We start from the raw sequence: 24,429 nt of genomic DNA, 5'->3' as shown, positions 1-24,429 counted from the left end.
ACAGCCGAGCGGGTTTTTTAATATTTTATTTTATTTTTTTAAGATTTTATTTATTTATTTGAGAGAGAGAATGAGATAGAGAGCATGAGAGGGGAGCGGGTCAGAGGAAGAAGCAGATTCCCTGCTGAGCGGGGAGCCCGATGTGGGACTCGATCCCGGGACTCCAGGATCATGACCTGAGCCGAAGGCAGTCGCTTACCCAACTGAGCCACCCAGGCGCCCTTTTTAATATTTTAAACCTGTGTTTTGAATAGGCGGTATATTTCCTTTATTCAGAATTTGAAAGGTACAAAGGAGTATACAGTGGAAAGCCTCCTTCCCGTTTATCAGCATCCCTCCTGTTGCAATCAGTGCTACCAGTTTATTGTGTGTTCTTTCAGAATAGTTTATACAGCTGGTAGATAGTGTCTTCTCTTTCTACATAGATGGTAGTCCGGCAGACACACTGTTTTACACTGCTTTCGTAAAGGTGCCCAAGTTCTAAAGGATCAGTTGTTATTTTTGATAGACGTTTGTTGTGGTTGGAAAGTGTGTATATGCCTCAGATTTGAAGAGACAGGTTTATTTTAAAGTCTTTTTTTTTTTTAAGATTTTATTTATTTATTTGACAGAGAGAGACACAGTGAGAGAGGGAACACAAGCAGGGGGAGTGGGAGAGGGAGAGGGAGAAGCAGGCTTCCCGTGGGGCAGGAAGCCCAATGCAGGGCTCGATCTCAGGACCCTGGGATCATGACCTGAGCCGAAGGCAGACGCTTAACAACTGAGCCACCCAGGCGCCCCTATTTTAAAGTCTTAAACCTTGTTCTAAGTATTTCTGTTGGTCACAAAACTTAAACAACTGCTATAAAGGAGGTGAGATTGTGACTGTCATTTGGGGTCCACTGTTAGTCATCATCTTGTGTCCATAGTAATTTACCATTTCTTCCCTTAGCTGGCCAAGAAATATCACCCAGACACAAATAAGGATGATCCCAAAGCCAAGGAGAAGTTCTCCCAGCTGGCAGAAGCCTATGAGGTAACACGACCTACCTGTGTGTGCAGCTGCCATCATTCAGCTGCTTGCGTACATCCGAGTGTGTGGCACAGGGTGGCCTGACATGTCATGAGGTCCCGTGTTAAGGCTGTGTTCCCTATGCCAGATTACCTCAGTGAAGAAAAGATTCCCTGGTCTCCTGCTAGATCCCACTTGGCATCTCAGGAGAAAACAGGATCTAATCATCTGTATTAACAGAGTTCCCAGGTCATTTGGATTTATAGTTGGGTCTAGGAGCTCCTGGTTGGATTAATTAATCCCACACTTATTTAATGACCCCCTTCCTTAGGGCATCGCTGTCTCCTGGGGCTGGTGGGGATTGTAAAAGTAGAAGGCTGCCCTTGAGGAATTTGAAATATAATCAGAGGGATGAAACACGTACTTGTGGATGACTGCTGAGCCATTCCAGAGTGACCTTCTCCCCAGACTTAGAGCATCTGGGGGGTTCAGGATACATAGAGTATCACATATCTGCTCTTTGTGTGTGCGCGTGCCACCAGCCATTTGGGAGTAAGTCACAGACCTCTCTCTTTATTCTTCAGTCCCCCAGTGTGTGTTTTCTAAGAACAAGAACATTCTTTTGCATGACCACAGTACATTTGTCAAAACCAAGAAATTTAATGTTGCTACGATCCCCTTACCTGTACTTGGCGTGCTCTTGTGTCTGTGTTCTGGGCATTGGGAGACTCGGGCGGACCTGACTGCTGGGCCTTCCTGGTAGGTGCTGAGTGACGAAGTGAAGAGGAAGCAGTATGATGCGTACGGCTCTGCTGGCTTCGATCCTGGGGCCGGCAGCTCCGGACAGAGCTACTGGAAGGCAGGCCCCACTGTCGACCCAGAGGAGCTCTTCAGGAAGATCTTTGGGGAGTTCTCATCATCTTCTTTTGGAGATTTCCAGAATGTATTCAATCAGCCTCAGGAGGTAAGCTCCTTGTTTCGAAGAATCATTCACATTTTAGCTGTTCAATGTGAGGCAAACAGATTTTATCAGTTTCTTTTTCTCAAAAAAAAAAAAGAAAGGCATAGCAGCTCAGTTGAATGATCTGGAAGCTGCCATTTTGGTAGGAAATCATTCTAATGTTTAAGTAAAATCATGTAGGTAATATGTGTACATTCATTTTAACTATATTCTTGCAGCTGCTTAATCAGGCAGCCTAAGGCTAAGGCTCTCAGGGTGTAAGTATTTTATCTTGAAGGCCTGCTACGTTATTCTAGGAGAGCTCAATCCAGTAGGGAGACACTCGGCATATTTATGTCTTAATAAGACATGATCGGAGTTGAAGAGAGAGGGGGGATGTTTTATGACTTAAGTTATGATTGTGGATCTTTCCAGCTGTCTTTAAGGACTACGTCCAAATATTATCTGTGAACAGTTTGTTGAAAAGTACATTTTCACTGAAAACAAAAACAAACATTCCCTTTTAAAAATCCTGAGTACGGCAGAATCACTTGAGTCCCATCCATTCTTATTAGGCCGAGGATAGGTAAGTAAAATAGTTAAAAAGTAGAGTAGCTGGGTGAAGAGATGAGTAGGTGGAGCACAGAGGAGTTTTTAGTGAAATTCACATTTAGTGGAAGTACCCTATGATTTTATAACAGTGGACATTTGTTCAGACCCATAGGATGTACACCACCAAGGGTGGACCATAATGTAAACTATGGGCTTTGGATGATTATGATGTGTCCATATAGGTTCATCCTTTATTTAAAAAAAAATGTACATTCCGGTGAGTGATGCTGATGATGGGAGAGGCTGTACATGTGTGGGGCGGGTGTGGGGTGTGTGGGTGACCTCTCTACCTCCTCCTCAATTTTGTAAATATAAAACTACTTTAAAAGAAAAATTAAAAGAACTGGGAACTGCTGACCATTGTCCTCCTTTACTTTTTAAAGTGGAGGATCATGTTGGTAATTATCAAAAGAAAGATATCAGGCTGTCCTCTGATTTCTTTAGTACATCATGGAGTTGACGTTTAATCAAGCGGCCAAGGGGGTCAACAAGGAGTTCACCGTGAACATCACTGACACCTGTGAGCGGTGTGACGGCAAGGGGAACGAGCCCGGCACCAAGCTGCAGAACTGCCACTACTGTGGTGGCTCTGGAATGGTAAGAGCCCCCATCCCCACCCCTTCCCTCGGGGCCTCCCACCTCTGGCCTGCCCACTCTATTCCTCACTACCCTGCTTTCTGTGCTCTCAGGACTGGTTACCCGGCAGTACTTAGTGCTTTGAGAGGCTATAACTTGCTGGGACTGTTTTATCTGTAACCTTCTTTTTTCCTGAGTGCTCTGTTTTGGTCAGTGATACTGCACTATCCTCTCTGAAAATACACTTTGGGAAATTTTGGTAATTTGAAACCATGGTGGAGGGAGGGAGGTTTAAATTTTGCTTGAAGCGTCATCATTTTTTCTTTTTTTTTTTCAAGATTTTATTTATTTGACAGAGCACAAACAGGGGCAGCGGCAGGCAGAGAGAGAGGGAGAAGCAGGTTCCCCGCTGAGCAGGGAGCCCAACATGGGGCTCAATCCCAGACCCTGGGATCATGACTGAGCCAAAGGCAGACACCCAACCAACTGAGCCACCCAGGCATCCGGATAAATTTTTTATATAATACAAATTTATAGAACAGTATAAAGGGTCACTCCGTTATTCCTTAGCCAGATCACCAGTTGTCAGCATTCTGTCCCATTTGCTTTGTTATCTGTGTTATGTATTTTCAAAGAATAAGAACGTTCTTTTACATAACCCTAGTGCAGTTGTCAAAATGAGGAAATTTAATGTTGATACAATACCGTTATCTATACTTATTCACCTTTTTTCTTCTTCTTCTTTCTTTTTTTTCTTTTTTTTAATATGGAACGCTCCACGAATTTGCATGTCATCCTTGTGCGGAGGCCATGCTAATCTCCTCTGTATCGTTCCAGTTTCAGTATATGTGTTGCTGAGGCGAGCACTCACATTTTTTCAATTGTCCTTATGGTGTCCTCTTTTCCCTGGTCCAGGATCCAAGCTAGGATTTGTGTAGTATTTGGTTGTCATATCTTTTGTTTCCTTTAATATCAAATAGTTCCTCAGCTTTTCTTTTTCTTTATGACCTTGACATTTTTTAGGATTACAGGCCAGCTGTTTTGCAGAATGCCCTTTATTTGGAACTCATCAGATATTTTCTCATGATAAGATTCAGATTATGTGTTTTTGGCGAAACACCACATCCCTTTCCAGTGGATCATGTCAGGAGTCATAAGGTGTCCGTTTGTCCCATTAGTGGTGATGTGACATTTGATCACTAGTAGTTAGTTAAGGTAGTGTCCACCAGCTTCCTTCACTGTAAAGTTATTAATTTTCCCTTTGTAATTAATGAGGAAGTTGTGGTGAGGCACCCTAACACTCTATAAATATCCGGTTCCTCATCAAACTTTCATCCAATAGTTGTGGTGTCCATTGATCATTCTTGCTAATTAGTTATTACTGGAACAGTCGCAAGATGGTGATTTTCTGATCCCAGCATCCCTCTGCGTGTCTTAGTTGGCATTCTTCTGAAAGGAAGAACTTCTAGTCTCCATTGGTGTATTCTTTTATAGCAGTATGAACTCAGGCATTCTTATTTTATTCACTGGGCTGTAATCGGTATAATTACTGTCTTCGATATTCAAATTGTTCTTGACTTGGCCTGTAGAGTCCCTTCTAGCTGGCTCATGTATCCTTTGACAGGTCCCCCTCATTCTTTGAGCACTTCCTATCAATCACAGTAGGATGTTCTAGACTCAGCTTGTGCTTTTCCTGCCATACCCTTGAGCCAGTCATTTCTCCAGGGGGTCCTGGTTGCTTCTAGTGTCTCCTGGGATTTAGAAACCAAGACCTGTGCTCTGGGTGTGCTCATTGTGTCTGGAGGTTTGCTGCTTCTACGCCCTCCTGCAGACTAGGCTGGGGAAAAAAAGCATATGTGAGTGCGTGTGTGCAAACATGCATGTACATACCCATATCTGTATCTCCTTCCATATTATTCACATTATAGGTACACATGTACACGCACACATACACACCTATCCCTCCACCCACTATTGCTCTGACAAACCAGTGAGTTCAACGTGATAGTTCCACTTCTAGCCCATTACCACAAGGTTCATCTAGTCTTCTGCCTGTCTGTATATGAAACTTTTTTCTTTTTTTTAAGATTTTTATTTATTTGAGAGAGCGAGAATGAGAGAGAGAGAGAGAGTACATGAAAGGGGGGAGGGTTGGAGGGAGAAGCAGACTCCCCGCTGAGCAGGGAGTGCGATGCGGGACTCGATCCCGGGACTCCAGGATCATGACCTGAGTCGAAGGCAGTCGCTTAACCAACTGAGCCACCCAGGCGCCCTATGAAACTTTTTTCTGATAAAGAGAAGTCTGGCTTTGATTATCCTTAATATATTTACTCGTTTGCTCAACTCTATAACACAAAAAGGAGTTTCAGGATTGTTACTCAGAATACTGTGAAAAATATCCTAGTTACTGGCATTTGCTGTTTAGAGTTCTTTTCATCTTTTGTTTGAAGGTGTATAGTTAAAATACTGTGCTCAAAAGTTATTTGGGTCAATTCTTTTTCTCCCCTTTCACTATGGTTATATCTCTGTCTATTTAATTGTAGTTAGGTTTTCATTGATTATGTTTATATTCCATTAAGATGGATTCCTGGGCGCCTGGGTGGCTCAGTTGGTTAAGCGACTGCGTTCGGCTCAGGTCATGATCCTGGCATCCCGGGATCGAGTCGCGCATCAGGCTCCCCACTCAGCGAGGAGCCTGCTTCTCCCTCTGACCCTCCCCCCATCTCATGTACTCTCTCTCTCTCATTCTCGCTCTCTCAAATAAATAAATCTTTAAAAAAAAAAAAAGATGGATTCCTGTTTGAGAAGTTCTCTACTACCCACCTTTAAAATTAGTCATTGTGTGTGTATGCTGGTATGAGGTAGAAGTTGTCTTTGAGAGCAGAAAAGTTCTTAAAAAGTAGAAGTCCCTGATAATCCCACCACTCTAGCATTTTAAGTTTGTTTTTGTCCAGTTGTTTTGTTTTTTTTTTTAAGATTTTATTTATTCATTTGAGACACAGAGATACAGAGAGAGAGCAGGAGCAGGGAGAGAGGTAGAAGCAGGCTTCCCGCCGATCCAGGAGCCCGATGTGGGGCTCGATCCCAGGACCCTGGGATCATGACCTGAGCCGAAGGCAGATGCTTAACCGACTGAGCCACTCAGGCGCCCCTGTCCAGTTGTTGATTAGGAACTTCATTTTTGGGGACACCTGGGTGGCTCAGTTGACTGGGTGTCTGACTCTTGATTTTGGCGCAGGTCATAGGCTCAGGGTCGAGCGATTGAGTCCCATGTTGGGCTCTGTGCTCAGCTGGGAGTCTGCTTGAGATTCTCTATCCCTCTGCCCCTCCCCCTACTCGCACATGCAACACACAAGCACTCTCTCTCTCTAAAATAAGTAAATCTTAGGGGTGCCTGTGTGGCTCAGTTGGTTAAGCATCTGCCTTCAGCTCAGGTCATGATCCCAGGGTCCTGGGATTGAGCCCCACATCAGGCTCCCTGCTCGATGGAGAGCCTGCTTCTCCTTCTCTGCCCCTCCCCACCACTCATGCTCGCTCTCTCTCTCAAATAAATAAAATCTTTTTAAAAAAATTCAAAAAAATGGAACTTCATTTTTGTTTTAAATTAGTTTTCTAATAGGTAATATATGCAAATCATTAAAAAGTTAGTGCCTGGGTGGCTCAGTCGTTAAGCGTCTGCCTTCGACTCAGATCATGATCCCAGGGTCCTGGGATCGAGCCCCACATCGGGCTCCCTGCTCAGTGGGAAGCCTGCTTCTCCCTCTGACCCTCTCCCTGCTTGTGTTCCCTCTCTTGCTGTGTCTCTGTCAAATAAATAAATAAAATCTTTAAAAAAATAAAAAGTTAGTGGGTACAAATTGTAAATAGTGTAAAATAAGTGTCCCTCCCATTGTCGGCTCTCAGCCATTGTGTTTCCACTCCTCAGAAGCATCCCGTTGTCTTAGATGCGTGTACGTGCATGCATGGTTTTTTATACGAACAGTATAATACAGTTAGCTCTGTTTGTACCTCAGTATTTTATTTTGTTTCTACTTAGTGTATTTGGCAAACACTCTACATAGCTGCCCCAGTTTGCATGGCCACAGCGGTTCCTTCACAGATGCGCCATCCCTTACCTAGCCAGGCCCCTGTTGATCTTGTGCTGGTACAGACACTGAGTACCTTCACATAACGCCATTTCTCATGCTCATTTTGCATCTGTCATGTGTGAGGTTGAACATCTTGAGAATTTGAGGACCAGTTTTCCTTTATATCTCTTCAGCCTTTTTTCCTTCTCGCTGTTGGGTAATTGGTCTTATTCTGAGGCATTTGTAGAAGCTTTTTTTTGTTTTGTTTTGTTTTAAAGATTTTATTTATTTATTTGACAGAGAGAGAGAGAGACAGTGAGAGAGGGAACACAAGCAGGGGAGTGGGAGAGGGAGAAGCAGGCCTTCCGCCAAGCAGAGAGCCCGATGTGGGGCTCAATCCCAGAATGCTGGGATCATAACCTGAGCTGAAGGCAGACACTTAATGGACTGAGCCACCTAGGCGCCCCAGCATTTGTAGAAGCTCTTTCTAAATTAAGTAAATTAGGGGCGCCTGGGTGGCTCAGTTGGTTAAGCGACTGCCTTCAGCTCAGGTCATGATCCTGGAGTCCCGGGATCGAGTCTCACATCGGGCTCCCTGCTCGGCAGGGAGTCTGCTTCTCCCTCTGACCCTCTTCCCTCTCATGCTCTCTATCTCCCATTCTCTCTCTCTCAAATAAATAAAGAAATAAAAATCATAAATTAAGTAAATTAGTCCTTTGTCAATGATTTGAATTGTATATTTTCTAGTTTGTCATATCATTTTGAATGATCTTGCTTGTATGTGTGTAATTTTCAACAGTTGAGGATCATACATGCAGTTTTCCCACACTTTTCACGTGTTGTATTTTTCCATGTCTTTGAGTATTTCTAAATACTGTTTTTGATGGCCAGATAAGAGTCCATTGATGGGTATACCCAAAGTTATACCTGGTCCTGTTGAGAAAAGGACCAGCTTGCTGCTCAGTGTGCAGTTGAGCGGACAGTCCTCCAGAGGGCGCTCCTGGGGAGCACGTGCATTCCCGTGGCTACAGTTTTGGGAGCTGAGTTGATGCCACTTGTTACAGATAGTTTTCATTGATTGTTCCCAATTCCCTCTCACTTCAAAAGTCCTTTCCCCAATGCCCTGAATTGATGTAACTTCTTTTAAAAAAATTTTTTTTTCTGAAGAGATTGAGATAAGGTAGTAAAGCCGAAGTGTATTTCTCTAAAAACATGATGTTTAAGACTAGGAAAAAATATTTGTAACATGTTTGCTAAAGGATTAGTGTTCCTAATATGTAAAGAGCTCCCTCAGAATAACGGGGGAAAGGCCAGCAGCTCATCGGGAAAACTGGGCGAGGTGAACCGTAGAGGAAATGTGGGTGGGTGGTGAACATCTCTCAGCAGCCTGCAGGTGGAAACCAGATGCCCTTGGCTCACCCTCCAGAGGGGCAGGCGTTTCAAAGATGGTCACAGTCCGTGCCAACAAGCCTGTGGGACATGAGTGTGCACACTCCCTGACGGCACTCTGGTTTATGGGAATGGCAACTGCAGGAGCCGTCAGACCCTTGTGTGTGCATCTCTGTGGGGAGCTACCCTACAGACCACACTTGGGATGCAGCCTTTGTACAGGGTGTCCCCTGCAGCCTTGTGTATAATACTGAAGCCCCAGTGACCACCAGGAGTGAGTGGCCTGAGAAATCGTGGTGCATCCAGGTCACAGGATGCTGTATGCTGGTGAGAAGTGCTTTCTGAGATCATTTAATTGTAAAAACCCAAAGAAACGCTGCAGCACCATGTGCATAGTGCCGCCTTGGGTGACTGAAAACCTGTAATGCGCACATAGATGGCTCAAAGTGCGTGTGTCCAGATAAAGTAGGATACACAAGCATATCACCGTGGCTGTGCCTCTGAGGAGGGCACCTGGAACAACTAGGAAATGGGGGTGGGGGGGCACTTAACTGTTCACTCTACCTCCTTTTACTTTAGAATTTTGTACCATGTGCAAGTAAATGTAACACTTAAATTTTTTTTATTATGTTCAGTTAGCCAACATATAGTATATCACTGGTTTTTGATGGGAGTGTTCAACAGTTCATTAGTTGCATATAACACCCAGTGCTCTTCACATCACGTGCCCTCCTTAATACCCATCACCCGGCTACCCCATTCCCCCACCCCCGTCCCTTCTGTACCCCTCAGTTTGTTTCCCAGAGTCCAGAGTCTCTGACACATAAATTTTTAAATATAATAATTATTTGTCCCAGCAATTCCACCTTTGGGGTTCTGTCTTACAGAGTAGAAGCATCAGAACAGAAGGGTTTATGTGTAGAGGTTTTTTACTGTAGCTTTGAAACATAAGTTTTGTTTTTTTTTTTTTTTAAGATTTTTATTTAATTGGGGGCGACTGGGTGGCTCAGTCGTTAAGCGTCTGCCTTCGGCTCAGGTCATGATCCCAGGGTACTGGGATCAAGCCCCACATCAGGTTCTCTGCTTGGTGGGAGGCCTGCTTCTCCCTCTCTCACTCCCCCTATTTGTGTTCCCTCTCTCGCTGTCTCTCTCTCTCTCTCTCTGTCAAATAAATTTTAAGAAATCTTAAAAAAAAAAAAGATTTTTATTTATTTGAGAGGGAGAGAGAGAGCGCAAGAGCAGGGGGAGAGAGAAGCAGACTCCCCGCGGAGCCGGGACCCTGGGATCATGACCTGAGCCAAAGGCAGACGCTTAACCCACTGAGTGACCCAGGCGCCCAGGGGCAGTGCTCTTTTTAAGATGTATTTGTTCACCTCCCCAGGGATTTCAGGAACCTCTACAGAGAGGCACTGTCTCATTTTCCGAGCTCATATAATCAGCTTGGTGATTTGGCATTGAGAAGTTAGCATGTTCTAGAAGATCAGATTGACAGTGTGAGCCCCTGCCCCTGTGCTCTGAGGTGGTGTGTTTTAGTGTGTGTTCACACAGAACATGAGTCTTCAGTGAGACATTTCTCTGATGTATGTTGTGTCCCCAGAGGCTTGGTCGTTAGCGTTAACCTGTGTGCTTAAGGTTCCATTTTTCTTCTCTTTATTAGGAAACCATAAATACAGGCCCTTTTGTGATGCGCTCCACGTGTCGGAGATGTGGGGGCCGAGGCTCCATCATCACGACTCCCTGCGTGGTATGCAGAGGAGCAGGACAAGCCAAGCAGAAGAAGAAAGTGGTGATCCCCGTCCCTGCCGGTTGGTCCTGGGCACCTCCATGCACTAGGGGCTGGGAGAGCTGAGGCCTTTGTTTCCTTGTGATTGGGCTGTTGGAGAAGCTGTGGTTAAGGGCCTAGAGCCCTGGACTGGAGGGGCGGACTAGAATCTCCTTGAATTTTCATCTTTGCACTAGTTATGCTACGGGCTACCCTTGCATGCCACATTGGGCAGAAGGGACCTGACATGTCTGCTGTGCTCCTGTGGGGCTCCTCCACCTTCCATCAATGAGACCAGCATGGTCCCCGCTGCCAGCCCAGTCTGCACCACCACTCCTCCCTCCTGGCCCCCAGGGGCAGCCTGTGACTGCTTTCCCCAACTGGCTCTTTCTCCTGGGGCGGGCTTTCCCCTGCAGGGTGATCATGTCACTCGCCCTGCAGAGCATGCTGTGACTGTTGGGGTGAGTAATGCCTCCAGTCTCAGCCCCTACTGGCCTCTGCAGCCTCCCGTCTTGTTAGTCTCCCCTGGTTGCCTACCCTGCGGCCTTCCTGACTTTCACGTAGCTCCTTGAACAGGCTGCCTTCCAGGACAGAGCAGCGTATACCACTCCCTGTGTCTCAAGCTCACTTTCCATCTTCTTTTCAGCAGGCTAACTCTTCTCCCCAAGCTCCTAGCGCGAGTGTCACTTCCCCGGGGCAGCCTTCTGGAACTCTCCCTGTTCCTTACGTGTCCTTTGTCTTTTCCTTCGAAGAACATGACCCTCTTTGTAATGATGCGTTTGTTAGTGTTAACTCTTTGGTCGATAGCTGTCTCCCCTACTAGACTCTGAACTCACTGAAATACTATGCAGACTGGTAGGAGCAGAGGTCCAGTACACTTGGATAAATGAATAGAAGGTGCTCTTGTTTGCTTATCAATTGCTGTATTTGCACCCTTGAAAAGTTACACTCGTTGGTTGTACTGTGGGTAATTGTGTTGCTCTTCATAGGCATGAGTAAGGAAGTCAGTGGTTTGTAAATGGGTCTAGGGCAGAAAATTCCTTGGGAGGTCCCAAGGTAATTCTTCCCTTTTGAACTTTTGTTCTTCCTTATAGGAGTTGAGGATGGCCAGACTGTACGGATGCCTGTAGGAAAACGGGAAATTTTCATCACGTTCAGGGTAGGTGCTCTGCCTATATGGCTCCTCTGCAGTCCTCTCCTTCTGGGTGTGGGTGTAGCCTGGGCTTCTCGCTAGAGAGAGGCTGGCACTTCATGGGAGCATATCTGGCCATCTGCGTTTCTTAGGGCAACAGTGGCCACCTTGGTATGGCGGTTAAACATGCGTCACGTCAAACCTTCGTGCTAGGTTTGGACAGAGCAGTTTCCTCAAGATGTTTACAGGTTGGAAACATTGCACACATAAAAATGCAGAACACATCTTGTGTTTTTAGCTTATGTATTGAATTGTTTGTGGGGATAGCGAGTACAGCTTTACGTACCATGTGCAGGAGCAGACCTGGTTTTCTGGAACAGGGGGATGGCGAGGGGGATAGCGCCCTGTCCCCGCAGCCCTGCCAGGTGCACGCTTGAGGAAGGCCACGCGGGCTGCGTGCGAGACTCCTTCACTCGTAGCAGTGAGACTCTGACAACAGCCTACTGCCCTCAGAGAAGAGGGAGAAGAGAGTGGCCGAGTGCACCACACGGGGACCAGAGTGCCTCAGAGCAGCCAGAGGAAGAAACCGGAGCCACACGTGTCAGCACGACACATCTCGAGACTTCTCAGTTACCAGTGAGGGAAGGAAAGCAGATTGCAAGCAGAGGCAGGGAGGGACACGGTCAACGGTTCACATGGAGATGGTGATATGTATTGTTTGGGGACACGTGTGTATATGTAGGAACGGTCATTCCTCCATTCATCGTGGTGGTCACTCGGGTGGGGGAAGGGGCCGGGAGGGTTGGTCCCTCAGCTGGGCTGTGCGCATTTGTGTGTGTGTGTGATGTTATTTACTTTGCCTGTTCATATGTGTGTGAAATACTTCATAATTTAAAAAAAAGATAAAAATACTGTAAAGGATGAACTGCTAGACAAGGAGATGCAAGACAAAGGTGACCTGCTGGACGCCAGGCTCTACAACAGGTAGACCCCGCTCCCATGTGATAATAGACAAGAACACAGAGAGGGGGCATGGCTGCAAGGCAAGGAGTGTCTTTGACACCCAAAAGTTCTTATAAAGTCAGAGTCATTCCCGTGCTGCCCATCTTTTTTTTTTTTTTTAAGATTTTTGTTCATTTCAGAGAGAGAGCACAAGCAGGGGGAGCTGCAGGCAAGGGAGAGGGACGAGCAGACTCCTCGCTGAGCAGGGAGCCCGATGCGGGACTCAATCCCAGGACCCTGGGATCATGACCCAAGCCAAAGGCAGGCGCTCAACCGACTGAGCCACCCAGGCGCCCTGCCCATCTGTCTTGAGGGTAGTTTGTACCAAATGACTGTTAGGAGAGTAAACTCTTTGCCTTTGTAGATGTTACTAGTCTGTGTAAACCTTCCATTAGAGTAAGATTTTTGTTGTAATGTTCAAAAAGCCAATTTTACCTTTTTATTTGTCAGTTGAACGACTTGATCTGAGACTGACACTCTTGCATTGCAGCGTAGAAACAAATCTGATGTAACTCCTGGAGCCTGGGGCCACATTCTGCTTTGGTGAAAGTACATTCTCTCCCTCAGTACTCTGTTCCTCACACAGAAGCAGCGTCACCATAATGCATGTCAGGGCCTGTGCCCAGGCTGCTGGGATGTGGGGCTGTTGTCCTTCTCAGGGAGGACTTCTCCACCCATGACTGCATCTTGTGCTTGGCCCTAGGTGCAGAAAAGCCCTGTGTTCCGGAGGGACGGTGCAGACATCCACTCCGACCTCTTTATTTCCATAGCTCAGGCTCTTCTTGGAGGGACAGCCAGAGCTCAGGGCCTATACGAGACCATTACCGTGACGGTAAGAGGGCGGGGATGTCTTTGCCAGTCTTGTACTTCATCACTCTCTTTTTTTCTGAAACAGCTGAGAAGTGGCAGAACCTGTGAGCAAGTAGCATGTCGGGGACTCAGAGATGAGGTCTGGGGGAGGCAGGAGGAAGGTCAGGCCATTCCTTGGGTTCGAATCACAGACTGTGGGCCTTGACTGTGGAATCGCCGGGGAAGGCAGTTCCTGGGTCGAATCTGCTCCTCTACGGGCACCAGGCCCCAGGCCCCTCTGTGGGCCTTGCCTCCTCCCTGCTCTTACTCTCTGTGCTCCCACACTTCTCCTTGTGGGCTCATCTCCCCAAACCGCCTGCTTGCAAGTCCCCGTCACAGGCTCTGCTCCGGATGGACCCCAGGTTAGCCAGTTTCCATGTGGTTGTCTAGAAACCTGAATGGCAGTTCTTTCCTAGGAGTAAGTCTTTATGTAGTGAAATGTTTCTATTTGAGTAACTGGAGACCAAGGCAAACCACAGATTTCCTTTCTTTATAGATCCCCCCTGGGATTCAGACAGACCAGAAGATTCGGATGAGTGGGAAGGGAATCCCCCGGATTAACAGCTATGGCTATGGAGATCACTACATTCACATCAAGATAAGAGTTCCAAAGTGCGTGCCCATGTAGCCATGGTGAGGTCCGCCCGATCTCCGCACCTTCCCCACCCAGCAGGGCCCAGTGGAAGGCTTTTTACCTGCTGGGCCCTGTGCTGGCCTCCCGGCCTGGGCCCGCTGTCCGCTGCTGTGAGCACGGAGGCTTGTACAGGCTTGTGCTACTTCCTTCCTCTAGCCAGGTGTGTCCTGCCTGAGTTCCCCCTTGCAAAGTGGGCACAATAAAAAAAAGTGGACTCATTAGCTGCCCAAAAATTGAGTAATACGTGGGGCACATGTGGCTGTAGCTGCTGTTGTCAATTTTGTTATTACTGCTGTCAGGGCACTAGGGGTCTGCTGGGAGAGGCAAATCTGTAACTGGATCATGGCACGTGACATCTGCATCCTCTGGGAGGAAGGTCTGAGCACAGTGCTGGGGCGTCCCACCCCTCTGGGGAAGACTGACTTAACGTGACTCCTTTTAGTTAGTTAACTTCCTACATAAGACACTTGTGAGGCCTCCCACCCTCTTTTAAGTAAACTGTTTAGTATTTATGGCAGCTGTTTAAAAACAGCTTAGGGTATTTTAGGAGATTTTCTTCTGTCTTAATGCTGTGCTAATTTTCAGGTGAGCAGCAAGGATTTGACAGTTTGATAGGTGATGGGGTGCTCACTGTGATGAGCATAGCAGTTTCCATTTTCTTGATGGAAGCTTTGTGGGTTTGGCTCTTAGGTTCAGGGTGTGTCTCCCTGCCTAGGTCAGGGGCCCCACATTTCCCACATGCTGACATGGGAACTGGCCAAGCCCATCATTAAAGGGCTGCCTGGAGGAAACACTCAACTGTGGTCCACAGGAGACTGACAAGCCGGCAGCAGAGTCTGATCCTGAGCTACGCTGAGGACGAGACCGACGTGGAGGGGACAGTGAACGGCATCACCAGCACCAGCACGGGTAAGGCAGCACGGCGACGTGCGGAAGTCCTCTCAGTTGTCGGAGGATGCACGGTTCTGGAGCATGTTGGGGTTTCCACTTGCAGGGAGCAGGGTAGAAAGAGGGGAGCTGGGGCGCCTGGGTGGCTCAGTTGGTTAAGTGACTGCCTTCGGCTCAGGTCATGATCCTGGAGTCCCGGGATCCAGTCCCGCATCAGGCTCCCTGCTCAGCAGGGAGTCTGCTTCTCTCTCTGACTCTCCCCCCTCTCATGTGCTCTCTCTCTCTCTCTCATTCTTGCTCTCTCAAATAAATAAATAAATAAAATCTTAAAAGAAAAACTATAAAAAAAAAAAAAGGGGAGCTGTGAGCTAGGAGGAGCTGAGTGCCAGCTGTGCTCCTGAGTAAAGCCACCCTGACTTGCTCTGTGTGCGCAGAGGTCAGGCGGTCAGAGAGCGCCAGCCCGCCTCCTGCCATAGAGCAGCCGTGTGTCTTCCAGAGCTGCTCTGCTGAGTTCTATCCCCGGTTCTGCCACTTGCCTTGTGACCTTGGGCACAACCCTACATGACATTCCTTGTAGCGGCTGAAGGAGAAGATGGATTGGAAGGCTTTCTGCAGTCCTGACCCAGAGCGCCTCACCGAGACCTCAGTAAAAAAGCCGGTCACGTGACTGCAGATCTGCCTGTGCACAGCAGGTCTGACTCTGAGTTCATCTGGCCATGAGCACATGCCTCATTCACCCTGCGCTCCAGTGTCATGCTCTGTCTGGAGTGTATCTACATGTTAGTGGTTTGACCCCGAAATGCTGGCAGGCGTGAGCTTTGGTGAACGACACTGTGGCTGTGGCATCTCTTCCCGTGGGAGGTGGGGGTGTGCTGCGGAGGAGTGCTGGTCCTCTGTTGGTGGGGACAGGCTGTGCAGGTGCTCTGGCTTCAGCCACCCATGCTTCCTCCTCTTTGCCTCGTCGTGTTTTTGTCTGGGTCCTGCACCCCCCTCCCATGTCCTCAGAGCCCGAATGGTCACTCGGGGCAGATGGTGGGAGTTTCCCAGGGAGTTGGAGGGCTTGGCCTGGGATCCCAGGGGTGGCGGTCCCAGCAGCAACGGCCTCTGCATGGACTTTGTTGAGCTTCATTGAGTCCAGGGGACCAAGTCCTCTGTGCAAAAGCAACCACCACAATTTCTGTCTGTAGCCTGACCAAATGGAATGGTTTGGTGCTTGAACTTTTATATTCTTGTTAACATCCCTTGAACTAAAAAGAAATGGGAATAGCTCTTCCACCTAATTCTGGTTGTGCTCCTCCAGCGTCTTCCTGAATTGCAACCGTTCCCAGTCACCTAGCATGACTTGCTCTGCAGACACCCTAGCTTTCCTCCTCTCCCCACCTACGGGGAGCTTGACATCTGCCTGAGTGAGCCCACGATGGTGACATGGGCCTTGTTCACTATATTAGAATGTTGGTGTTTTTATAAGTTCCTTACTGGTCGTTTAAATTGAGAGTTGGTCATAGAGTCAGCTTATGAGTGTCGTTCTGACCCTTGTGGCTTTCATGGTTCCTTGTTCTGATAGCTCGTTCCTTTGCCCCTTGTTCAGCCAGGCTTTGTTGGGAACCTCACGTGTGCCAGACACTTTGCTAGTTCTTTTTAAATTTTTATTGACATAATTTTGCTGAGTGTAGCTTAACTTTAATATATGCACTGGATGCGTTTTTAAAAGTTGTTTATAAAGTATAGTAGGTATGTCAAATTATTTTTCTTTTCCCATTCACTTTCATTGTCATTTCAGAGTTGTATTCCAGTGGAAAATTTGGCTCCCAGACGTAATTTTTTATTTATTTTTATTTTTTAAAAAATTCATTTGGGACAGAGGGAGAGAGGGAAAGAGAGAGAGAGAGAGAGCATAAGCAGGGGGAGAAGCAGGGGGAGCAGCAGAGGGAGAGGGAGACTCCCCGCTGATCAGGGAGCCCAATATGGGGCTTAATCCCAGGACCCCAGGATCATGACCTGAGCTGAAGGCAGATGTTTAACCAACTGAGCCACCCAGGTGTCCCTCAGATCACTTTTTTAACAGCCTCCAAATACATATGAGTCAGGATGTCCTTGGAGACTGATGAGAGTCATCACAGATAAAAATTGATTCCTGGGTGTCTTTGCTTTCGTTAGGGGAAGGGGCACCTGGAAGGCATTTGGGATAGATACAGTTACATAGGAAACTGACCTAAAGCTTTGGGGGGATTTAGTATCCCTTGATTATTTTTGGTTCCTAATGCAGCTGGTGAAAACCTTAATGGCTGAGCCTAACTTCTTTCCTGGTCTGTGAACCAGAAAGTCCAGAAAGTCGCGGTGTGCTTAGGGACTTTTAGGCTCGAGGCTAAGCAGTAGGACACGGGGAATCAGGACAGTCTGATGTTACTGTGTGACTTTTTGAGTTAAAGACAGTGTGGTTTATTTATGTTTCTGGATCATCGTTAATTCTTGGTGATAACACACATATGTACTTTTAACTGTAAGTGTAGAAACCAGTTCCAGAGCTGATTATTTGGGTATCCCACCTGCTGTTTCTCTTCTCTGACATAGTTGACGGTGTTGACCTTTACACAGGGTGGAGGCAGGAAGAAGATGAAGGGAAAGACATTTTAATAGAATGAGAGGTACTCTTGCTGGTTCAGCCTGTGCGTGTAGATGGCTCAGGGAGTCAGGCTGTCAGTATAGACCTGCACCTCCGCCTGTAGGGTGACCCAGTCCCTCAGAAATCAGATCCTGGAGTCCCGTTGGCCTCTTTATTCAGGCATATGTTCATTGAGCATTTGTTTTGTGCTAAGAAATGATGTGCACAGACAGGATCCCTGCCTTCAGCCAGCTTACAGATAACGGGAGAAGGTGGCAAGCATTGAACCCCAGATATGTGCCAGACCCTCCTCATAACACTAGGACTTTGTGCTCATGGAGAAAACATTTTGGCCCCAAAACGTGGCACATATTCATGGGATGAGTATTACCTGTTACTCTCCCCTGGTATCACCTTATATATAAACAGCCATCAAGCAGTTCTGACTTGGGATCCCTGCCTGTAGTAAGCTGGCATGTTCTTTGAATCCCCCAGCACCTTGCATAGCACCTGGTGCAAGGCTGCTCATAGTAAATGTTGGCTGAGTTTATTTGAATTCATTTTCCTAACCATCAGCTGAGAGATGCTCTGAGGGATGGGAGTGTAAGCCCTTCTCAGGAAAGAGGAGACCTGTGTCCTCACCTTGGACCTCTGTCTGTGTTGGCTGGGCAGCCCCTCTGGCTGGGGTCACCTTCTGAAGGTGTAGACTAGAAATGCTCGTGTAATGCCCATTCAGCTGGAGTGGGGCTTCCACCATGGGCGTTTCCTCTTCTAAAGGCAAAAATCACATACTGGCTGTATTTACAGAAGCTTCAGAAGCCAAGTGCCCTTGTTGGTATACCAGTCCTGAGATCAGCAGGCACCTGAGTGTCCAGGATATCCTGTAAGGACACGTCCCTCCTCCTGCCCCAGGCTAGAAAAGCAGTGTGTTTATAGACTTTGTCATCTGTGTACATAGTTTATTCCTGATGCTTGGTTCAGAATTTTAAATTCAGTGTTTATATCCTTTGATGTCCCTGCCAGTAAACCTTACTCCTGAAGGAGACTGTAGTCCTTGTATCCAAATTTAAAATAGAGATGAGGGGCGTCTGGGTGGCTTAGTCGGGTAAACGTCTGCCTTCAGCTCAAGTCATGATCTTGGGGTCCTGGGATTGAGCCCTATGTTGGGCTACCTGCACAGCGGGGAGTCTGCTTCTCCCTCTCTCTCTGCAGCTGCGCACGCGTGCTCTCTCTCTCTCTAGCAAATAAATAAAATCTTTAAAAACATAAAATAGATGAGATGGTGTTCCTGGTTGTAGGGGGTAAGAATTTCTGGACGTGTGTCTGTTTTGTTGTTTGTTTTTTTGTTGTTGTGAATCATTAACCAGTTAACTAGATGCTTTTTCTGGGGACTTTGGCCACTGTGGCTCACATGCCTATCGCCATGGGGCATAACTGCTTCCAGCCTTCCGGGTGACAAGGACAGCAGAGTTGGAGGAGGAGGGTGACAGCAGTCTTGAGTGTTTCTGTGCCCCATCGTGACTGGTAGCTAGCAGCTTGGGTTCTGAGGTCCGCTGATGCGGGGCCCTGCTCTGCTGTTACTAGCTGGAAAGCCTTAGGCAAATCACTTCCCTCTCCAGGCCTCAGCAGTAGCATCTGTAAGTTGGAAACGATAATAGCACGTACTTCATGGGGTCCTTATATGATCAAATGAGATTAAGTAGGGAAAGCATCTGACATGGTACTTGGCCCGTGTTAAAAGCTCTGCCAGCTCTAACATAGCGATGCATGGACACACACAAAAGATTTGTCATCCCCGTAACAAGAACACGACGAAATTCAGTATTCTTGCTGTCCTGTGTCTGAGGAGGCCCAGGAGTGATGGGAAATTCCTGGTTTGTGTGTTGCTTTGTGTTAGGAGGGTCTTTGTTACTTAAGCCTTTATGTAAGAACGGGGACAGAAGGGACTAAGGGAAGGCACACATGACCTTGTCATCTGTGGTAATGGCACCTCTGCTGTGGTGATTACTCAGTGCCCAGGTCCTCCGTGGGGGGCCCCTGGGAGTCGGGGATCACCCGGCCACCTTGGCTTTGGTGATTGCTCTGACCTTGGTTAGCACATCCTTGTTTCGGGCCACTGCTCTCTCTCTCAGCTCTGAGAGCATGCCAGGTGCACGGGACTGCCCAGGGGGCTGAACCCAGGATGGTCCTACCCACCCCTGCTTGGAGATTGGTACCCTGGCTGAGACCTTGGGGACCGTGACCATTTCTTCCTGTGCCACGCACCGTACTTGGCATATGCGTCCTAGCACATCAGTGATGTGCCCTACAGTTTAAAATGCTGAGTATGGGTGCATAGTCTAGCTCATGGCATTCGTATGCCCTGCCTGCCCGCTGGTTGGCAGATCTTGAAAAGGATGTGCTTATGTGGCGGCCTTGATTGTAGCCTCTGCCTGGGCCCTGAAGATATAGCAGAGCAGCTTCCCTTTGTCTGGAGCATCTGGCTCAGATGCTTTTTTTTTTTTTTTAAGATTTTATTTATTTATTTGAGAGAGAGAGAGAGAGAGAGAGATAGCGAGAGAGAGCACGAGTGGGGAGGAGAGGGAGAAGCAGGCTCCCTGCTGAGCGAGGAGCCGGATGCAGGGCTTGATCCTAGGATCCTGGGATCATGACCTAGGTTGAAGGCAGCAGCTTCACCGACTGAGCCACCCAGGTGCCCCTCAGATGCTCTTGATAGGGAGTTTGCCCAGTGACATACAGGGTCCCCTGCTGCCATCGTTATAGGTTAGAAGAATCACATGTGTTGTGGGATTCCACGAGGCAGGGAGTCCCCTCCTTGAGTGTCCCGGAGACGTTAGGTGCACACGTATGGAGCATGGAAGCTGGTAGGTTAGTCTTGGCACATGTTCTTCACCTTACAAGAGTCAGTGGCAAGGTTTTTAAGAGCTTGGGTTCTGGACCTGACTGCTTGGCTTTGAACTCTGTTCTCCCTCCCACCTACCAGCTCTCTCACCTTGGGCAAACTACCTAACCTCTCTGTGCATTTTTGTTTTGTGTTTTATTTTTTTTCATCTGTGAAATTTACTTGTAAAGAATTAAATGAGCTCCCGTGAAATCTCTGTGGCCTCGCCTGGACGGCATCTGGCACTTGGCAGTTGTGACAGTTGTTATGATAGAGGTAGCTGGTCATTGTCCCTCTCTGTGTCTTGTTTCCCTATTGTGGGCCATTGACTTGAGCAGTTGTGATACACTAAAGCACAATGTGGCCCTTTTGCTTCAGTCATCTGACAGGCGAGGCTGCCCTGACCAGCCTGGGAATGGTCCCCTCCCCTCTCAGGCTGGTGCTTGGTGGTTTCTTGAGTGACCAGCCCCTGGGTGGCCAGGTGTGGGTAGGCGGGGTCAGGGATGGGACTCCTGGAGGTGGCGCCCTTCACCCCAGTTCTTTCTGCTGTTTGTGCCCAGGTGGCAGGACCATGGATAGCTCCGCAGGAGGCAAGGCTAGGCCTGAGGCTGGGGAGGACAAGGAGGGATTCCTTTCCAAACTTAAGAAAATGTTTACCTCCTGATACCTAGCCGAGGTAGGAAAACCCTGAGGTTTCTTCCCCTTTGTATCCCTGTGAACTAATCCCTCCTTTCCCTCACTTTAACCAATATCGTACCCCTGCTCCCTACTCCCAGCCTTGGAAGAGGTGCCAATCTAGGTGTGGTGTATCTGGCTCTACTCAGAACCAGGCCTCCTGGTCTGTGCAGATGCCTGCATCAGGGCAAGGTGGCAGCCTCAGCCAGCAGCGCTGGGCTGAACCCTACCGCCCCAGCCGGCCTTCTGTCATGCCCACTTTCTGGAGAGGTTGCACTGGGGGGGGGGGCCACCTCACAGCCCTCCTTCCACCAGCTGCCAGGGAAACCAGGCTGCCCACGGTCACAGAGGGCAAGTCATAGCAGAGCCAGGCCTAGAACTCAGATCTCCCCAGCCTCCTGTCTGATTCATAGCACCCATCCTGCCTGGGAGGCGCAGGGCCATGTAAACCTCAGGGGGCTGCCGGGAGTCACGCTTGCTCACTGTGATGTCTTGGGACTTGCTTTTCACTTCTTCTGGTCCCTGGTGGCTGGGACTCCTGGTGCAGCCCCCTCCCAGGGATGACGGAAGCTCACCCACAGGGTTCTTCCTCCTGGGATGCTGGTGAAACGTAACCATTTGTGTCTTGGCTCAGGAAAACGGTCCACTGGAAACTAGGCCGGGAGTAGCAGCCCCTCCTCATGGCCAGGGCACCAGAAGGATTCCAGAATCAGCAGCACCGGGCCCCTTCCTGCAGAGGGCAACAGCAAAATCATGTGACAACATACGTCTCCACTGAATGGTCACGGGACAGCCCCTGGCAGTAGGGTGTGGCACGCGTAAGGGGTGGTAGAACTTTCCTGTCCATGGGTAGGTAACGTGGCCTCTTCTGGCTCAGGCGGAATAAAACAACTGGACCATCTTTCAGAGCTAAAACTCTAATTTGGAATCAAATGTGGTGATACTAGTTAAAGAATTAAAGGCCATGCTTACAGCTTAAAAATGAAGCCTTAAGCTGCACCGAGTCATGAAGTGATTAATTTCCCTCTCGGCAAACCTCCGAGAGGTTCTGGAATGAGTCTTTCCTTCCAGGTTGTCTTTCTGAGGAACCTGGGGCCTGCACGCCCCACCACATCATCCATCCTTCAGCAGAGACGTCCTATTTCCTTCCTGGAGTTTGTTTTAATTCCCAAAGATCCCAAGCAGCTGGAACATGGGCACCTTGGGGCCTGGGGAGGCACATACCAAGGGCGTCCCTGGAGATGCCATTCCTGACCATGTGGGCCGTGATCTTTATCAGGACGGATAGTCCTTCCTTCCACAGTGTGTGGGGTGACCTCTTGTCCCCGACTGTTGAGTTCTGTTGTTCTAAGCCAGGTGTGGGGCTCCTGCCCTTCCGCTGGACCACAGGTGGTCACGGCTGCAGTCTGGGCCCAGCAGGCTAACAGCCTGTTAACCTAGTGCCCTGGCCCCTCTGCCAGGGGCTTAGTTCTCACCACTCACACTGTTGACATCTGTTTTCAGAAGTGTGTGTAAGTTTTTCAATGCTGAGAGTCATCATCTTCTGTAGAAATGTTTGTTCAGAAAAGGAAAGCACAGTCTGAGCAGTTGAAGGTTTCACCGTCCAGCCAGAGCAAACCACAGTCCCTCAGAATCGGCTTGTAGGATGTACGGGCTCCATGTGTTTCCAGATCCTACCCCTGTGGTAAGACAGGCTAATGGAGAAAACTTATGAATACTTTTTGTTTTCCTTCATAATTTACTAAAATAAAGTATCTATTACTCTCTGATCTAAGAATGTAAAATGATTCTATATCAATGTAAATAAGATATTACTGCAAAAAGATACTTAAAGCATAAATTGTGGTCATTTCTTCTTTGAAATTTGACTTCAACCCTCCTTCTACAGGGTGCTTAGCAGTGGGGTTGCTGGTGTTCTGTCTGCTGACAGGGCTGTCCCACATCACTGCTGGCCTTCCTGGGGCCGGCTGGAGAGGTAGCTGGCCTTGTCCATGGAGTTGCACCGGCCTTGGAGCATATGCACACTGGTGGCTGGGTGGTGCTCTGACAAGCCCTGGCCTCCCAGCCCAGATCCCAGAGCAGGGAGCTTGCCATGGGACAATGTGCTGATTGGATTGAATGTTCTGAAATTCAGAGAGCCCATGAGAAGATGTGCATGTCACTGTCTCCCTCACTAGATTTTTTTTTTTTAAGATTTTATTTATTTGAGAGAGAGAATGAGATAGAGAGCACGAGAGCAAAGAGGGTCAGAGGGAGAAGCAGACTCCCCGCTGAGCAGGGAGCCCGATGCGGGACTCGATCCCGGGACTCCAGGATCATGACCTGAGCCGAAGGCAGTCGCTTAACCAACTGAGCCACCCAGGCACCCCTCACTAGATTTTTTTGCCCTCTATTAACAGTGATTAATTAATTAATTAATTAATTAATTAATTATTGTGTTAAAATTTTTGTTCATTGTAGTTTAATTAGTTGGGGCTCCCAGCTGAGGCTGTCTCACAAAAGCCCCGATGCCCGGCACAACCAGAGTGGCCCTGAGCACAGAGCTCAGACCCATCCCGGGGCTCTGGGCTGAGCAGGTGAGCTGTGGGAGCCCTTGTGGGGCTGGGTGAAGAGGTTGGAAAGAGCTGGTGGGCACAGAGAGGAGTGGAGAAGTAGGTGGGGAGGGAAAGGTGCACGAGTGGATGAGGCTGACCTGGGCAGTGGAGTCTGGCTCCAACCCACTGGCAGGTCTCTGCTTGGATTTGTTTCCCACCTGAGCCATTCTCTTCCTCTTGAGGCCTTTGGGTTTGGGTGGACTTGAATGCTTGCTTCTCTGTCATGAAAACCCCTCCTCAAAGACGACAATCCCCTCCAGTCTCACAAGCTTCTTGGCTACCTGGGTGTCCAGAGACTGCCCCACCCTCACTCTGCCCTTCTGCTGCACTGGGGTCTGTCACTGAATTCGGATACTTATCACTCTTGCTGAGGTATGTTTTAGCGCTGGGAAACCTGTACTTTGTATTTCTTATTTTTTTTTGGATCTTATTTTAATTTTCTAAATTTTTTTACTGTTTAAAGATTTTATTTATTTGAGAGGGAGTGGGAGTGATCGAATACAAATGGGGGGTGGGCAAAGGGAGAAGCAGATTTCCCGCTGAGCAGGGAGCCTGATGCGGGGCTCAATCCCAGGACCTGAAGATCATGACCTGAGCCAAATGCAGACGCTTAACTGCCTGAGCCACCCAGGTGCCCCCAAAGATCTTATTTTTAAGTAATTTCTACACCTATGGTGGGGCTTGAGCTCACAACCCCAAGATCAAGAGTCACACACACTACCAACAGACCCAGCCATGCGCCCCATCTTTTTTTTTTTCTTTAAAGATTTTACTTAGGGGCGCCTGGGTGGCTCAGTCATTAAGCATCTGCCTTCGGCTCGGGTCATGATCCCAG

The 24,429-nt window shown here is 48.1% G+C and overlaps 1 protein-coding gene and 1 non-coding gene across 4 annotated transcripts in view; one reads left to right on the top strand and one right to left on the bottom strand.

Moving 5' to 3' along the window:
• Positions 1–22,840, top strand: part of DNAJA3 (DnaJ heat shock protein family (Hsp40) member A3) — a 30,011-nt gene extending 7,171 nt beyond the window's left edge. Inside the window, exons 3-12 of one of the 3 annotated variants that reach the window (XM_025859076.2) lie at positions 932–1,015; positions 1,755–1,955; positions 2,988–3,140; positions 10,233–10,380; positions 11,432–11,496; positions 13,175–13,303; positions 13,817–13,932; positions 14,766–14,863; positions 20,886–21,001; positions 21,635–22,840. In XM_025859076.2, the coding sequence (XP_025714861.1) occupies positions 932–1,015; positions 1,755–1,955; positions 2,988–3,140; positions 10,233–10,380; positions 11,432–11,496; positions 13,175–13,303; positions 13,817–13,932; positions 14,766–14,863; positions 20,886–20,989 (1,098 nt within the window). In that variant the 3' untranslated portion in view covers positions 20,990–21,001; positions 21,635–22,840. The remainder of the gene's footprint in view (positions 1–931; positions 1,016–1,754; positions 1,956–2,987; positions 3,141–10,232; positions 10,381–11,431; positions 11,497–13,174; positions 13,304–13,816; positions 13,933–14,765; positions 14,864–20,885; positions 21,002–21,634) is intronic. The other 2 variants (XM_073899588.1, XM_025859077.2) reach the window with 2 other exon arrangements.
• LOC112813873 (U6 spliceosomal RNA) lies at positions 3,880–3,986 on the bottom strand. Its single transcript, XR_003205603.1, has one exon. It is a non-coding gene; the product is annotated as a U6 spliceosomal RNA (small nuclear RNA).
• Positions 22,841–24,429: the final 1,589 nt, after the last annotated feature.

Source organism: Callorhinus ursinus, unplaced genomic scaffold (assembly GCF_003265705.2).
Source record: "Callorhinus ursinus isolate GAN/ISIS: 27379988/994484 unplaced genomic scaffold, GSC_fseal_2.0 scaffold13, whole genome shotgun sequence".
Classification (NCBI taxonomy): Eukaryota; Metazoa; Chordata; class Mammalia; order Carnivora; family Otariidae; genus Callorhinus; species Callorhinus ursinus.
This window is presented reverse-complemented; position numbering and strand designations above follow the sequence as displayed.